This window comes from Talpa europaea (assembly GCF_964194135.1).
Source record: "Talpa europaea genome assembly, chromosome: 9".
Taxonomy (NCBI): domain Eukaryota; kingdom Metazoa; phylum Chordata; class Mammalia; order Eulipotyphla; family Talpidae; genus Talpa; species Talpa europaea.
This window is the reverse complement of record NC_140076.1, coordinates 6,297,550-6,315,919: the sequence shown is the minus strand read 5'-3', so window position 1 is coordinate 6,315,919 and position 18,370 is coordinate 6,297,550. Positions and strand designations below refer to the sequence as shown.

General features: G+C 46.8%; 1 protein-coding gene across 3 annotated transcripts in view; it reads right to left on the bottom strand.

Moving 5' to 3' along the window:
• Positions 1-18,370, bottom strand: part of VPS13D (vacuolar protein sorting 13 homolog D) — a gene marked incomplete at both ends in the record, with an annotated part of 199,174 nt that overhangs the window by 63,384 nt on the left and 117,420 nt on the right. For all 3 annotated transcript variants that reach the window (XM_084243705.1, XM_084243706.1, XM_084243707.1), the window contains 3 exons: positions 9,581-9,748; positions 10,779-10,913; positions 16,876-17,024. In XM_084243705.1, the coding sequence (XP_084099831.1) occupies positions 9,581-9,748; positions 10,779-10,913; positions 16,876-17,024 (452 nt within the window). The remainder of the gene's footprint in view (positions 1-9,580; positions 9,749-10,778; positions 10,914-16,875; positions 17,025-18,370) is intronic.

Below are 18,370 nucleotides of genomic sequence, written 5' to 3'. Positions count from 1 at the left end.
CTTTCCTGGGCGGGATGTGATCGTGACACCTGCCCCACTGGGTTAAATGACCTCGCTGCCATGTAGGTGCTGTGACTGCTGTGCTTTCAGCAGCAGCCATGAGGACGCTGGGGAGCAAGGAGCCAGGGCTGCAAGGAACCCTTGGGCCTCGTCTCTTCTCAAAGTTCCCCACTGACCCTGCCAGAGTCAATTACCTTTGCTGTGTGACTCAGTTTCTTCCCCTGTCAAGTGGAAATCACCACACTTGCACTCTTTAATGTATAAGTTTGTGAAGATCAAATAATACGAGGAGTATGTTACAAAGGTTAATTTCCCATAAAACTACAAGGAGCTATTAGTAGCTCTTCCTTTGTAAGTAACTTTGGCATCATCCTCGCCAATTTCCAAGTGACCAATAAAGAGAAAATAATCCTGCTGGCCACAGTATCCTGCTTTGAAACCTTACGAAGGCAACAAAGCTAAAACAATGGCTGTTTTTGGAAGCATGTTCTGCTGAATTTTCATCTCAGTGAAAACACTGAAAGTCACTGCTTCCAAACCAATGTGTTGTTATATAAATTCAATAGCTTGCAGGAAATGTTTACTTAAACATGTTCCTCTAATAAAGCAAACAGATATTTCCCATAAATATTAGTTTAATCCATCACATTAGGAGGAACTGGGCTTCCCCCCTCTTTCCCCAGGAGCCCTTTCCCAAGTGCCCTCCACCTTCAGCAGGGCTGTGCCTGGCAGCCCTGCCCTCCCCAACCTCACTCTGGCCAGGTCAGTGCCCAGGACCTAGTGATGGCACGGGAGGAGTGGGGAGAGGACGTTGGACCCGCAAGTCAGCAGCCCTTCCCGACCTGTACTTCATGCACAGAGCATGACTTCTAGTGTCGCTCGGCATGCAGGTTCGTTTGGGAGGAGTCACAAACATTTTTTGTTTCTGTTTATTTCAGCCCCAAACCATAAAATAGACGATTAAGAAAATGCTGCAGGTGTGTCACTTACTTAGTCATTATTTTCCAAATGTCAACACGTGGTCAGCACCACACTGGATAGACACTAGATGGAACGAGCCCTCCTGGACAGGCTGGACCATTCCCTTTTTCTGACAACAAATATTCATACCTAGGCACAGGGGACATGGGCAAAAATTGCTGACAGATCGGACCTCTGCCTTCCAGGAGCTTTAAGTTAACTCTAGGATACAAATGAACAGACAACTGCTCCCCACAATCTGTCCTAAGCTGATCTCACCGTGTCCACCCCCATTGACCCCCAGGGCACCATGTTCATGGAAATGCTTCGCACAGACCCCAGCTGTCACCCTTACTCTCTCTGTATTATGACTACGTACCTCTTGTCTGCCTTACCTATCCCATATCCCTCAAGACAGCCTTTTGAAGTCTTAAGATCCTACAAATCTGCCACGGCACCAGCGTATGCCCGGAGAGGATTAAGTGTTTGCTGACTGGATGCTTGTTTGGGACATGTGTGCAGATGGCTGTAATCCAAGGTGAGCACAACACAAGTGCGACGGATTCATAGAGGAGAGGATCTTACAGGGCACTGGACTGGACCTTACAAGGCCGGAGTGGTCTGGATAGAGACGGGGGTGGGGGAGGGCATTCTAAACGGGTGGATTTTTAAACAGAAGAACAAAGGTGAAGAGAGATCAGGCACAGGAGGGAGATGACATTCTGGCCCTTCAGTCTCTATTTCACTTTCCCAATTTGGCTCCTAAATTTTTGAGATTATCATTGCCTTCCCTGTTGCCAAGCTAGGATATTTCCCTGCCCTAAGAACTGGCACAGGAGGGCTTCCCCGCCACTGTATAGTGGACAAGGGAAAAGACATGCCACCTACCATTTGAGTAAGTGCCATGAGAGGCAAGTGACCCTGCCAAGCAGGGAGCCTCCCCGAACGCTGGGCCTGGACATGGCATCAACTGGCAATGAGGGAAAGCCAAAGAAAAGCCAGACTCTTACTCCTTCTGGAATTATCTTTCCTTCCATGATCTCTGTTATGGGGAATTTTCCTTTATCCACAACACTGTAGAAATTATTTAATGGAATGTCCTGATACAAGCTTAAATTTTTTCCAGGCCACCCTCCACTCCCTTCTATAAACAGTCCACCCTAAGGACTGCTGTTGTCACACATCCGGGTTCCTTCTGAGCTCCTCACTACAGGTTTCCCAAGGAGCTCACACAAACAGCACCCCAGGTAATGAGAACCTCAATAAGCCTCTAAAGGGGAGGATGTGTTTTTCTCCATGTGTGTTCTGAAACCCCCTCTGTGCGGAAGGTCACGCTAACCAGGCCCATGGTCAATGCCAGGACGCCGGGTAAGGTTCAAGTACTGCGCAGCAGTGCTCTGCCAGTCAGGAGACCAGAGGAAGCCACAGCACCTTGTCTTGGCCATCCTGGACGGTTACATACTTCCACCAGGCCTCAGTTTCTTCATTGGTGAAGTGGTGGTGGTGGTGACGATGAGGATACGATCACCACCCGCCTAGTTTCAGGCTTCTAGAAAGGATCGCAGTTAGAGAAATGCTCCTTCAACAACAAAAAACGTGACAACTAAAAGCAGTATTATCATCATTCCAACAAGAAAGGACAAAGATCCAGTGAGTTACTCTTGCTCCTGTGCCCTGAGCAGCAAACCACAGAACTGGTCAACAGAACCAATCACAAAACTCACAGCAGCGGCCCTGAGCGATGGTTTCAAGAATGTCTGAAAGCCAACTTGTGGGCAGAACTCGGTCAAAAACATCTTCACAGAGTTGGAAAAGCTGGACTATCGACGATCGAGAAAGGAAAGAAAAGGGTGAGCAGAGAGAAGGCGTCTATGTCCTGCCATCAGCTACGAGTGGGAAGGCACGACTCTCCCTAATTTTGTATACTCTGTGCTGAAAACAACATAACGTTTTAGATGATATCCTCGTTCCTTAGAAATGCTTAAAGTAGCCAAGATCAGGAAACGCTTCGGGAAGCTGCCATGTGACCTGTGCACCTAGAAGAGACTGCCGCGGGAGCTGAAGCAAAGGCTCTCTGGCCTGGCCCTTGGGGACCGAGCACTGCAAACCCTCCATCTAAAGGCGACTAAACCATGGCTCAAACACGTGAGGTGTGTGAGAAAGCACACAGCTTACTCCCGTGCTTTTGAGTCCCACAGGAAAGCTTTTAATCCCTCCTCCCATTTCAATGACATAAGATTAAGGGTTCACATGTAGTAAAGATCAGAAAGTTCTGAAAGGAGAGCTGAGACCCAAAGGCCCGACGGAGGAGTTAAAGTTGGGAATGAATGGAAAACCAGCTTGAGTTTGACTTTTAAATGATGTTAACCATCATTTTTATTCCTACCAAGGTTTGAATTTGGTAGAGAATTATATTGGAGAAGCTGCCGTATAGAGAGGAAAAATACACAGGCAGACTCCCAAATTCACTTATTTCTAAAACTTCTGGCTCCCAGGTTCAATATTAAATTTTAGTGATGGTAACTAACCACGGTGAGTCGTATTTTTCTCATCTGTAGAATGCAGACAAGCTTCTGCCTTGCAGGGTAGGTGGAGACCAGACAAGCCGGCACAGGGACAGCTCCTGGCCACATGGACACGGGGCCGGACAAGGCGAGTGAGGCCGCGGATGCACATGCCCTTCTGACTGTGAGGATGCTGCTGACCAAGGAATTTCCCCCTCTCCTAAGAAAACACTTTGATTTAGCGTTGCTTCAAAATAGAGAGACTTAGAGAGATAATTATAGGGGAGGGAAAAGTAAACGAAAATAGAAACGACCTTCCAAGCAAAGTGAGTGATTTGACCTTTTACTGCCAAGACCTGGAATTTGATTTATCCTTCAGATGTTTATAAAGATAGGTTTCAGTCTGTTTCACCCTAAGTCTGTCAGAATTCTTCGAGAAAGGCCAAATGCTAATAAGAAGGATACTGAAAGGCAGAAAAGGATGTGTTAGCCCATCCCTGGGGGTGCTGTCCCTGTGCCGGCTTGTCTGGTCTCCACCTACCCTACAAGGCAGAAGAAACCTAAGAAATTGAAGATATTCTTCTACTAACTGTGTTTACATGAGGGTAAAAACCACCACCCTTTAGGGGACACAAGTATTTCCTGCCTTTTCAATTTAGCAACTGAACATACTTTTCTACCACACAGACTGCAGCTCTGGAAGATAAAGCAAATTCCTTTGAAACACGAGATGTGCAGTCTAAGAAGACACTCAAGGACCAGATCCGCAACCAAACGTCCATCAGGAAATGGAAACACATTTTAAATGCTCCAATCTTTTGGTTTCAAAAACAGAGTTTCAATGGTGTCATTCGCCTGCTCCCTGACTTCTGGCTGTGGAGCTGCTGGTGCGGAACAGAGGACAGCTGTACCCCACTCCCAGCTCCCCCGTGAGCAAGGTCACAGAGCGTCGCTGGCAACTGCTGGGGAATTCTGGGCACTAGGGCGACTCTGAGGCCTGGTTTCGCTCACCTGACCCAACACTTCCAAGGCTACAGCACTGATGGTTCACCAAGTTGGGGGTGTGGGGGCATGAGTAGCTCACTCAGCATCTCAAAGTTGCCTCAAACCAGAGCTCAGACTAGGGAATCACTTTAGTATTTTAGGTTATCAGAGGAAAATAAAATAAAAACAATGCTGCCAAGAATTTGATTCATTTCTCCACATACAACTTGAAGGCACCTCCTCTGGACTGGAAAAGAAATCCCTTGGGTGACTTACTTAGGATCAAAGTCCCTTTGAAAATAGAAAACTCTACATTCTCTACGGGATAGATCATTGTCTGAAGTGAATTTCTTTTAACCTAAAGTTTTGTGCCAACTTAAATACACTAAAAGCCCAATGCCTCTAAGAAGGCATCCACTCTTACTAGCACACAGGTACATGGAAAAGCTATTATGGGGATAATCGGCTCAACTGTAAAGCGGAGCAGTCATACATAATGACAAAACCAGATACAAGTCATAAGTTGTCTTTCCCCTTCAGAATCCACGCAGGCAGACACAGCACATGCTTTTGTGCAAAGATAAAAACTTTTGTCTTGTGTAAACACTACTTTCAGTCTTGTTTAAGCTTTATATCCATACTGTCTGCAAAGCAAACACAAACAAATGCTGTTTCTTAAACAAAGGGCAGATGGACCCCTCTGCCTCCAGTGGGAGGGCAGCACACGTGACGGGGTGGGCTAGTGGCGGAGCTAGTGGAGGAGCCTGCGGGCTCCCCTGGGGCAGGGCAGGAAAGCAGTGCCCTGGACGGCGGCTCTCCCCTGAGGCCCACAGCACACAAGGGGCAGCGCAGAGTTCTCTTAGAAGCAAGTGCCTCCTCCATGCACTGCGCCTAAGCAGAGTTCGCGGAAATGGGACACGTGGTATCTGAAGCCCTGCCCAGGTTTCCCGTCAAAGCCGTCTCTTCTCTCTGTCACTTAATTTGTCTTTCTCTTCAGACAGTTTTGCTAAGAACTAACAGTTCATACTGAGACGAGGCAGGCTTTCTGTTTTTCTTGTTGTTCTTACTTGTTAGTGTAGAGAGGCATGTCTAGAACAAACGAGGAGTCAGCAATACCTCAAAAGTGTGACTCAAGCTGAGAAGGGAGGCCACGGAGCAGAAGTGCCAGGCCCCGGCTCCGCCATCATCTGGCTGCCCTCGGGCAAGTCGCCTCCTCCCGGCCTCAGGGTCTCATTTATAACAATGGGGTCAATACTGAGCATCTACCTGTCCACTGACCAGATCATTTTGATGACTGGTGACATCACACAGGTGAACCATGTTTGCCCCTGCCAGGGTTCCTCCCGTCCGTGGAGACGCCACTGCTCGTGCCCACCCTAACCCAGGAACGCCCACTGCCCGCGGCCTGAGTTGTCACACGGCTGACATGATGGCAGTCACCTTATCAAAAACGATGTCAAATAATAGGCTTCTGGCGGGAAGGAGCAGCAATTCATGTTTACATTCTCCACAGCGCTCGAAGATTTACACACATACAAGTAAAGCCTCAGGGGAAAGAAACCTTTAGAATTTGCTGGACTCGGTTTCAGATCCACCCCTATCACTTCTAGTTGTGTGTCCTTGAAAACTTCTCTAAATTTGTCTTCTGACTGAAGAACAGAGGTGCACACACAAAAAACAAAGCACATAAAGGACCTATCACAAGGCCGAACAAAAGCAGGTTTCAATGAATGTTTACGTCTTAGTCTGTCCATGCTGAAGCAGGAGTCTCACTGCTGTTCCCATCTTTTATCAAGAAGTGATACAAGACTTTAAAATCCAATTTTTAACAAGCAAAATTGATTTCAAACAATAAAATACTGGCAAAACTACACAGAATAAAATGTTACCAGCAAAAGTCTGATAGAAAACTCACATCCCCTGGACAAAAATGCAGATCTGCAGAGACTGAGCTAGGAAAGTTGGGCTTGGCAGCAATAAAGCAAAAGGAAAAATAGAAACCTACCACATGACCACGAAAGTTATCAGTGAAATTCACATGGAGTGAAGAATAAACCACGAATTCTAAATTCCATGAACAACTGAGTTTGATGAAAATAATTTCAATTAAAAACAGAAAATCATAAAATATTAGCATTTGTAAACATTTTTTTTCTTTTGATGATTGATTGATTTATACAAGAACCGGGGTACAGGCCAGTTGTGCAGGAGGGTGAGAGGATTCCCCTGAGACAGAGCGGGGAACAGAACAGGCAGAAGGACTGAAACACACTGCTGAGGGGAGCAGCAGGCAAGACAGGAGAGGTCTGCCGCACCATGTGGGTTGCTCCCTGGCCGGCCGGGGATCCGATTCGTGCTGCAGAGGCTGCGGATTGCTTCAAAGTGCGGTGCCCAACCCCCTGCACCACCAGGGAGGCCCGATCCTCACCTCTTCTCAGGACAGAAAAGACACCCCTCAAGATGACTTAAAGGTGATCTTCTTGGCTACCAGCCCCCAGCACCTCAATGCACAATCCTGTGTATACAGTAACAGCAAATCATCTTTTGGGGCAAAAACTTCTCAGAGTCCAACAAAAGCTTTAGGTTCTTGCTCCAGAAAAATACACATATATACAACATTATAACGAATTTGAAAAGGTCTATATAATTTTTCCGTTCCGCTCGTTAGTCAGAGCTTGGCTTTTGGAGCTACCATCTCTACTATGAAGTGGTGATTTTAAGTTTCTTTGCTTTCTCATTTTAGAGATAAGTGCACTAATTTTTATAACACTTGGTGTCAAAATAAATGACAAAGGGACTCCATTGAGGAGCACCCTGCAATCCCAATCCTGACTGGCTGAGGAAGGCACGAGAGAAACATGAAGGACCCCAACCACACGGGGAGCAGAGCTCCCACTTGTGGTCTCCGTCTAGGAAGCAAATCCCTTGTGCAAACCCAACGAGAATATCAAGTGTGATGCCCAGTAAAAGGCTCCACTGCCACCCAGGCCTTGACATGGACTTGAGGGAAAGGCCTATTCTGCCTGAGTTGTGTTCTCCTGCTGTCACTCGTGCTTCAGAAACCGTTTTCCAGGGGAAACAGAAGCACCAGGAAACAAATGAGGTTTCCATAAATGAAGGAGAAGAAAAGGCAAGCCTTGTTCGCCAGGAATGTGGCAGGGAACCCACACACAGTCTCACCTGTGGGAAGTTCACAGCTTCATCTCATGCAGCAGGTTAACTACAAAGCAGCCCTCACAGCCAACTGGCCGATGAGGCATGCATCTCCCGCTGTCTGTGCCCGAGCCCCTGCCCTCTGTAGGCCGTGACACATGAGCTTCCTTTTCAAAGGCATTAATGGCTTCCTGGTGGCTCATGTCTGAAGATTTCATAGAATAAGATTAAAGTGAAGACCCAGCCCGCGCCTTCTTCTCAGCGTTTTCATAACGTCACATCGCACCTTCTTTTAACAGCGGCTCTCGGGAAAGCATCACTATGATTATTTTTCCAGTTAAGGCAAAGCACAGGGACACAAAACCAGAGAGAAATCATAAAACCAAAGAGACTTTCCTATGATAATTAGACTCTAATAAAATCCTTTTACTGGGCATTTAAAATGAGATATTTCAGTGCACCTGTTGATCCTGAGTTCAGTACTAAAGAAGGCATAGGGAGCCTGTGCCGCTGGGGACTAGTTCGCTACCAGGAGTGAAGGGTCCAGGGCAGGGCAGGCCACGCTGTGTGGGGGGAGTGGGCACATTTGCTCAGACTTGGAGCCTGAGTCTGTTTCCAAACCATGGTTCAGGAAGCCTTGCCAGCCTCTGTCACCCTTCCACCCCACGAGAATACTCCTGATTTTGAAGCACCTCCTAAGCAGTCTGGTTTTGCTCTGATTCACTAAGACTAGGTGGTGAAGAAACTAATCACACTGAAGAATTATCTCTAGAAAACAGAGACATGATTACCAAGAGTGGCACAGCACACAGAAGTGTGCTTCAAGCCTGTACTCTCACCTGCTCTTGCAAGTAACTTCCTAAGTGGTGCCACTCGAGTTCCTTACAGTGGAGTTGGAGTCACCTGCACGTCCAAGTGGCCCACCCACGCACCCGCGATTTCACTACAACACAGGCACTAGAATAGCCAAGCAGAGGGCACCGTGCCTTCTCAAAGATGGCTCATCCATGTAAGGTCGATCTGCAGAAGGAAAGTATGTTGAGTTGGCGGGAGAAGAGCAGAGCCTGATCATGGGCCTTTCAAACATTGTCATGGAGCAACTACCCTTCGCTGCCAGCTCCCTTCCCCACCTCTCACATAAAAGCATCTCCTGCCGAAAAATAAATCATAGACTAACAGAAGTCCACCAAACACACCAAACGACAGTGAGCAAACAAAGAAGCCAAGTAGCAGTGAGACATGAGAGAAGAAAGGAGCCACTGTCCTCCGCTGCTGGAGTCAGGAGACTTAGGGGATGTCTCACTCTGGAAGGTCGTGTTCAGTGTAGACAGGATCCTCTAAGCTGTGGGGAGTAACTGGTAGATTGTAGGTAGGCGATGGGCATAATCCTATGTTTATTTATTTATTTTAAAAAAGATTTATTTATTTATTTGTACAAGCACTGGGTACAGTCAGAAGCTCAGGAGGGTGAGAGAATTCACCAGAGCCAGAGCAGAGAACAGAACAGGCAGACTGACGAAGTACACTGCTGAGGGGAGCAGCGGGCGGCAGGAGAGGTCTGCGCGCCATGTGGGACCCTCGCCCAGCAGCTGGGGATAGAACCGGCGCTGCAGAGGCTGCGGGCAGCCAGCACTCAACCGCTGCGCCACTGGGGAGGCCCACAATCCTATGTTTTAGAAAGCAAGTTCCCTCTGGCGGCGCCGTGAGAGATGAGAGCAACCCAAGGCATCAGGCCGCAGTGGTGGCCCGGGGAAGGAGGACCAGGGCCTGGCCGAGCCACGGGTGGTGGAGAGAAGGAAGAAGAGCCGTTTCAGTGGCGCACTTGACAGATGCGCGCCAGGCTACTGGAGGGAAGGAAAAGGCGGGGCAGGTGGGCAATGAATGAAGTCAAGGATGTGAATGTAACTCCTCAGGACTACCAGGGAACTGGCAGTGATGCAGGAGACTCGGGAGGTGAAATTCCACTGTGCTCTCCTTACCTTGGCAGCAGAGTTTGACACTCCATGTGTCACATTTCTGATGAGGCCCCCGACATTTCCATACTTTATCAATCCAGTAACCCCTTCAGAAACATCATTCAACAGTCCCATGGGGTTGCCGAGAAAGTCCACCGATCCCAGGATCCGAGCGGCCTGGCTGAGGAGTTCCTGTCAAGCGGAAAGAGAAGAAAACCAACATCTGTTTATATTCGCAGTGTCCTAAGCAAAGGTTAGACATTCTTCTTAGCCTCAGTACCAACAATCATCTCAATCCTCACCAACTGCACAGATTGTCCTCTCGTGAGCTCCACCTAAACGCCTCCCAGTGGGCATGTGCCAGAGACTGCTTACACTAATCTGGCATTCTTCAAAGCCACCTTAGAATAAAAACAGCCACCAGACAGGAAAGATTCTTTACAAGTACCATTAGTACGTCCATCACACTCTCCTTCCCATCACTCCTATAAATAAGGCATGAGTCAGCCAGGAGAATCTTAAAAACAAAGTGCAGGGGAAGGTTAGAATGCAGGGCACAGGCAGATGTGCCAAGCAACTGCCCACTTCTGTGCCCCTCCACTGCCTGCCCCTGGTTCTGCTGAAAGCTGCGGCATCACTCTCCTCTGGTTCAGTGGGAACACAGCAGTTAGCAAAGTCAAGGAAGGAAGCGAAGAAGGAAAATGGGGATGGGGAAGAAGAGAAGATAAAGAGGAAGAACAGGATCTATTTTAACTTTGACAGCCCATAAATTTGATATGATCTTGATCTATCTATTCACTGAAGAGTCTGCCTTGGCTATATATTTTGGTCTTTGCAGTCTGGATAATAAGTACACATGGAAAATGTCCAACTTGATAAAAAAAAATTAAGTTCAATTTCAGGGCAGGATCTCAAAGGCACCAGGAATGCGGGTGTGGGTGTTGACAGCAGCCCCAAGTCTGGTAAACAGAGTCCACAGCACTTGGTGTTATCACTGAGGCATCAATTAAACCCTGAAGAATTGTGAGTGGACGTCCCTGAGGCTGGTTCTGAAGGACAAGACTAACAGCTTATACATCAAAACACTGTTTCAGATTTTTCATGACATGTGACCTGACCCAACACAAGCAGGGCCTAAACTTCTTAGCTAGTAATAACTCAGTAACCAAAACGCTGATACAACTAGAACAAACACTGCTCTTAGCACTTCTCCCATGCTCACCTCCTGAAAATGTTTGAGGATGTCATTGATGATGAACTCCTTGGTCTCATAGGGATGTACGCGAGTGAATGGATCCAGATTAATCACGGCATCTTCAAACCGAATCAAGGGAAATCCCAAGGTACTTTTTAGGGCCTAGTTAGGAAAGAAAGAAAATCATTATAGCCCTCTGATGGCCTTCCATAGTACTGTATTTCTGGATTCCATAACAGCTCCAGGTCAACTTTCCAATGAGAGTCAAGGCTTTGATATTTTTAATAAGGATTTTCCCTGTAGGCATGAGGCATGAAAGTAAAATATTAAGTAATATTAGGTACACACACACACACACACACACACACACACACACACAGAAAAGTGTACAAATCCAAATGCTCCATTATTTTCCCCCAAATTAAACACAACCATGAAACCCCACTCAGGCCAGAAAGCAGACCATCTTAGAAGCATCTCCTCTATTTGTGGAGGTCCAGTTCCCACTCATTCCCCCAAGGTAGCCTTTATCCTGACCTCTAGTACCAAAGGTGAGTTTTTCCTACATTGAATTTCATTAAGTGACACCCCCAGCGGGTATTCTGTTGTACATGGCTCTTCTCGTCAGCATGAACGTGCGCACTGGCCCACTGTGTGCAGCTGCACTTGTCCACTTGCCTTCACCTGACCACTTCTGAGGCACCGTTGTGCTATTTGAAGTTTTTGCAATTATGAAGAATGCTGCCAAGAACATTCCTGAGCATGTCTTCTGGAGGCACATTTGTCATATTTTCTCTCATACACACTCTGGGTGGAACTGCTGAGTTCCAGAGAACGTACAGCCTCGTGCTGTTTGCCACGTTTGGGCAACAACAGACCACATGCGTGACAGTGGTCCCGCAGGCCATCCCGTCCAGCAGTAAGTAGGCCAGGCCATCTGGGCTGTGTGGTCACGCTCTTGAGGTCCATACAGTGACACAATGAAAACGGTGCATTTCTGAGAAGGCGCCCCTATCATTAAGCGCCTGTACATGTTCAACCTCAGCATATAAACTACTTTTCCAAGTGGTTGAACAGACTTCCACCCCCTTCAGCAGTCTACGCCACTTTCTGTTCATCTACATGTGTTACCTAACATGCATACTGGCCTCTCAGACACCCTTTTTGTGACGTTCCCACTCAAGTCTTCTGCTATATTTGTAGTAGGTTATCTGTTTTTCTCAGGCTGCTTTATAGTTTTTCTTATTCGTATCTTTATAGTTTTTCTTATCTGCATACAAGTTCTGTGCTGAGGAGCTGCGTTATAAGTCTCTAGCAATATGTAGTTAGCAACAACAAAGAGCTTCTTAAGTAAAATTAGAGGAAACAAAGACCAATACACTAGTAGGAAAAAAGGACAAGTAACTTGGCCATATAGTTACTGAGATAAAAGTGGCCCTGAGACATACAAGGTAGGAGGAGAACAAGCACAGTCCAAGAAAACCGGAAAGAACAGAGGAGGCAGAGAGTTAGAGAAGAACCAGAAAGGCCAAGTTACAAACAGGGAGTCAACAATTTCAAAAGTGGCAGAAGACACTCAGGAGGCCAGGACATGAAAGACCACTGGATTTGTCGTGCAGGAAGTCACCAACAACGTTCTCCTGAATAATTTCTAACACAGTACTTTAGAAATCAGGAGTATCGTCAAGTGAATTCAGTCTAATGTGCTCTTTCTTCTTTTGTTTTTTAAGTAAATAAAACCACAGAAGGGCTAGGCGGATAGCCCGAACAGCTGTAGCTGGTGACGAGCAGATCTGGGTGCGGAAGGTGCTCGTTCCTGTGACAGAAGTGCCCCTGGTGGGTGCACGCATGCAGGCCTGAAGGACTATATCCTTCCTCCTGCAAAACCTGCTCTCGTGCACACCTGCCTCCCCCCTGTGGAGACTGTGTGTGTGAGCGGCAGGGCAGCGAGTGAGCGTTAGCACCTCACCTCACCAACAGGTGAATAGAGCCAGGAGGATGAGCTGCTTTGCTGAGAGCCACACACTAGACCTGCGGCACAAGCTCAGCATGATGGCTTTTGTTTTGTTTTTAATTTTAATTAATTATTTATTTATTTTTGCACATAAGAGTTGGGGTGCAGGCCAGAGGTGTGGGGGTGAGCAGATTCACCAGACACAAAGTAGGGAGCAGAACAGTTGGATCTACTGAAATCCACTGCTGAGGGGAACAGCGGGGAGACAGGAGAGGGCTGCTGCGCCATGTGGGTCAGCTCCCTGGCCAGGGATCGAACTCAGGCCATTGCGGGTACAGCCCCGAGCGGGACTTTCTTCCCAGAGGAGAGGAAATGAGATCAAAACAAAGGCTTAACACAAAAAACTTTTTAGCGAAACTTCCTCATTGCAAACCAGATGTTGAAGAAGGGGGACCGCGCAGAGCAGCAAAGACTCTGAAGCCTCGGGGTGCCAAAACCCTTGGTGCTCTGCCCGAACCAAGGACGTATCCTGCTCTGAAGCAGAAATTGTCCTTACCTAGTCATTCACTGCTCCTGGGCCTCCCAGGTTTGAAAAGCCCGAGATACAGCCCCTCGGTACGAATTACTCTGCCACCTTCAGGTTGCTCTGGTCAGTCGGAAATGAGAGAGAAAGAGCCAAACAGGGCTTTTTCTTGTAGTAACTAAATGACTAATCAAATACAGTAGTATACAAAGCTGATGCTTGTTTACTCAAGCAGCGACAGTTTCCTGTTATAAAATGGATTCAGGAGAAAGCCATCTGTGTTCATAAGTTCCTAATAAAAATAGGAAACTGTCTATTCCGACCTGCTCCAGACAAAAACTGCTGAAGTCTTCCAGAAACTCTGTGGAGCTGAGAGAAGAAATACCTGTCCACATGCCACGGGGTCTCAGATCACAGTCCCTGGGCCACGTCCTTGCCTTTCTTGGTTTATCCTGCACTAAACAAAACTGTCTGGAACTCATTCCTTAAAGGTTTATTTATGGTACACAGAGACTGTTTATGTGAAGCAGGGTATTTGCCCATTCCCCTCTTGGGACAATGTTTAAAACTACAGGGATATTTCCCTCTCTGGCACTTTCTGAAATACAATTAACAATACTGGATCTTTTTTCCTTCTAACAAATCTGGTTTTTATTTAGGGAGGGGAGGAAAAAAAGTAAAGGGTCTGAAGTTTCCCAACAAATTATTTCAAGCCTTTGAGAAGACAGTTTTAGGCTTTTTAAATAGTGTCTTTGTTTGAAATCCCCCCTTACCCCCACCCTCTTGCTCTCTGACCATTAAAATGTGGGTTTTCTTCCAAACTAGATTGCTCAATTAAAGCCCTTCTTTTGTAATACCCCCTGCTCCAAATGGGAAAGCACTGCTGCGGGCCACCTTGTGAAATCTTTTAAAGGCTCCTGGCCCCTTTTGATCTTAAAAAAAAAAAACAAAACCAAAAACAAAACCAAAAACCCCGAAAGAACCTATAAACTACCTTGCATTTTTGATATTACTCTGCTACTCTCTAACATGCGAACTCGGGAGAGAGGTAGAGGCGAGGGGGCCGGGGGAAGAGGGCTGAGCTTTCTTCTTGCATTTGTGAAATGGGACTATTATCTCGCCCTTCTTCCTCAGAGTCAGGAATCCAATGGAGACAGCAGATGTGAAGACGCTTTGAGTCCTTCTGCACAGACACTCTCTCTGGCAATAACGTACCCTCGGTGTAAACCTGAAGAGACTTCCCTCTGAGGTTTCTGACAGCCTCACTTCTGGTCTGGCGTCAGGAGAATCAAGATAATTATTCCTTCAATACCAAAGACATGGTTACCTTTTAGTCAGACTCTTGTGATTCCTGTTGAACTCATCTCCTAAGCACACACTTTCAGCCATGACATGTTCATCTCAAAGCGCGCATTGCTCTTCTTAAGAGCTACTAATAAAGGGATATTACTCTGTTAGAAAACTCTTTGAATAAATGACATTATTTTATGAGTCCCAGACTCCACTAAGACAACTCGAGACACAGTAAAACGGTGACTTCCACAAGCTGAGAGTTCAACTCTGACGTCCCAATTCCCAGGCCCCACGCTCCCCCCACGCCTCCTAACATGGCGGTTCCACTGAATTTGTTTAATAACCGTTTGAAAAATGCCTTGAAAACGTTCCTTCTCTATAGTGCCAGATGAAGCACTCGGCGTGAACGGCTGCCAGTTGGCTGTATGCAGAGCGCACGGGCCGGCGCCGAAGCCGCCTCGCTGAGGGGCTGGAGCCTCCTCGATGGTAGAAAATCACACCGCATTTGTCAGTCTGGGGGAAGGTGACGAGGCCAGGGGCAGTTGGAAAGGAATAGTTAGGTGCCTGTGTTTCTGAGTTGGATGATTTAAAAAACAAGAAGTCCTTCACTCTCAGGAAATGCTTAACACTGGTTTGTTGGGTGAGTGCCAAGTGTTCTGGGGATGAATATATACTTTATCAAACAAACCCATTCCAAAGGGTCACATAAGTCAAGTGGATACTTGTGGATATTAGCAAGATAGTGGTTTTCCCATGGTATTCCCCCCACTCCCTCCCCGCTAAGTATCTCCAGTCTCCTGGGAAACATGAAATTAAAGCCCATCTAACAGACAGGACAGGCCATCAAAGGGCACGCTGCACTCTTCCCAGGAGGCCCCTGCCTCCCTGCCCCGTCCTGCCCCGTCCTGCCCAGCCCCAGCCGCCGCCTCAAGGAAGCAGCCACCGTACCCTCTCCTTATGCAAAGATGTTCTGATGCTGACCAGACTGCTGTCTCGCTGCCTATAAGTCTATTTTAGAAGTCGTGAGTTGGCAAACCATGGGTCACATGAGACCCACACGTGTGTACTGCTAGGCCCACAAGGTTAAGAAAAAACAAAACTCAAACTGGTTGCCAGGTTTCCGGCTTCTCTTTAAAATCTGAAGATCTGGCAACACTGGGCTCCTGCTCCCCAGCTACAAGGCCAGGCCGGAGCTGCACTGCAGCTGCCCCTGAGTTGGAGAGCACACGCCCCCTGACCACAGCCCACACTGGCAGCACAGGCCCTGGAGGGGCCCGGATTTATCAACTTATGGCTGCAGGGCCTGACTCATCGGCTCAGGTTCCCAGCTGTTCCTGTTCAGAGACCACCACAGAGCGTCACACGGGAGGCGGGGCGGGGAGTGTGTGTGTGTGTGTGGGGAAGCACTCAGTTGGTGGGTAGAGGGAAAAGCCTTGATGAGCACATGACATGCAGCAGAGCAAAGGACCAGAAGCAATGGATGCCAGGTGCAGAGAGGCCGGTTTAGACTCAACCTAAGGAAGACCCCCAGAAACCACCTGGATTCTACACCCACTCCCCTTACTCCCATCCACAAAGGCCACAGGGACATGACACTTTGAACTCCAAGGTCCTTATTCACAGAGCGAGAGGCCCATTGGGGCTCTCAGGGCTCTAAGAGTCTCTGACTCCTATGTTCTCGGGGGAAACACACAGATATGAGTGTTAGATGGGCGTGGATTTAAATTCCAGCCGATTCCTTACTTAAAATATATTTTATTGCAGAAGATAAAGATGGTCTTTAGATTTTATCTGTCAAGGGTATATCAAAATGTGGGAGTGTTACGTCCTGATACAGGCGTAGGAGCTCATGCCTCAGTGGGTATTTGATAGACATTTCTAGTGTCCACCATTCAAGAGGTGGAGGTGGAGAGGGAGGTGGAGAGAGAGGGAGAGAGAAAACACCAGGAGAGCAGGCAGGTCTTGAGCACAAAAGAAAGATCCAGTCTTGGCTGTGCTTTTCTCTGTCCTGGGGCAGTCCTAGGGAAGGGGGCTTTTACCTCATTGAGATAAGCCCAGAGCTAAGCAGAGGGCAGCTGGGTTTTATATAACTCTCCGTGTTTACTTTCTTTTATTACTCTTTTATCTTTGGCAAAGTCATTCTTAAACAGAGAAAAAGGGAGGGAGGGAAGAAAGGAGAAAGAAAGAAGGATTGAGAGAAAGGGGGGTGGACTATGAGGTCAATAAATGTTCAAAAAAGGAAACCTATAAAAATATCTGTCACAAATGGTGCTGGACAGAAAAAGCAAGGTGGAAGCATGCTCCTTCTTCTCCAAAGAAGACATTTCTAAAAATTTACACCGATGTCAGCTCACCTTAAGGTCCAATGGCAGCTTGTTGGAGGTGAACACGCTCAGCTTGATCTGGGGGATGCTGATTTTGAGATTCTCAAAGTAGTACCGAATTGGGGTTCCACCTTGCTCAACTGACTTTTCGTGGAGGTTCTCATCATATTTTTCCACCTCTGGTAAAAAGGATAGAATTTTCCTTTTAAATGCATCCCCTGAAATCTCATGATTCAAATACTTGCATTCACATCGAGAAAAATTCACCAACAGGTAAACATCTGTCTAAATTTACTTTTTTAGGGTTAGTCATAAGTACAGTTTCTTGATGTCATTTCTGTGTAAAACAGATGTGTCTAGTGTTATTTTACAAACACACAACAGCTCAGTGTGACTCCATCCCTCCCGCAGACAACATCTTTGGAAGAAAAAAGCCAGGTGGGAAACCACCCATCACTGGGGGGGAATTTGCAGTGAGTTTTCTAGAAACTGTTGTTGCTGTCGTTATAAATGAGCCAGATTATCTGAGTTTATTTCATAAGACAATATTCAAATAAATATTTAGAGTGAGACTGACTGAATCATAATGAACATCATGACCAATTAAATAATGACTCTGGGAAAAAAAAGGAATCTGAATGAAACATAACACCTTAAGAACAAACAAGCTGTAGGCTATAAAGACCTACAAAAAAAGTGACTACAAAAGCACTCTATCTCCTGAAAAGTAGATGGACACCCATTTTAAGAGCACAGATGAAGGAGATAGTTTTATTCATCTCACAAAGTGAAAAGGAGAGACATGGAATGAAACACAGCAGTGTGCTCTCCTCACTCGATGCAACGCCCACACCCACTTAGGAAGCTTATTTTCACTTTTTTTCATGTGCCTTAGAATAAAACCAACTAGGCTGCCATCATCTAGTTGTATTTACAGGGAAAACCAGAAATAGGTGGAAGGCTGGAAGGAGTTTACAAAAGATTAAATCCCTGTACAATGGCTGGGGGAAAATTTACCTAGTGTAACTTACAAGAAAACTTACAACAATGGCAAGTCCAATCAAATTTAAAATAAATGGCTCAGGAAGGCAGCAAAAGGGGACAGACACCTGGCAGGCAGGCTCACAAGTCTGAACATAAACACCACCGATGCGCCAATCCAGGGCACCAAGCAGGCGGGATTTTGCCCATGACCCAAATACACTTACAGCTTAAAGTCTAACAAGAAGAGAAACGTTGTCCTGCATTGCGTGTGTGGGTATGTACATGACCCCAGTGATTCTTCTTTCCCCAGAGAACATGGGCGGATAAATAGGAAAATCTCTACCTCATTACTTCTTCAGGCTTAATATGTAGCTTAGGCTTCAAAAGACTAAGCATTACTGACTTCATTCTGTGTCGTATATACAGTCTTTCAAAGACTATGACGAGGGAGCCAAAGCAAAGGCAGCTCATTATTTCTGCAGCACTGCTGGAAAGTTGAGGTTTCTCAACAGCTTATCTTATTGCCTTCCCCATAGAAGAG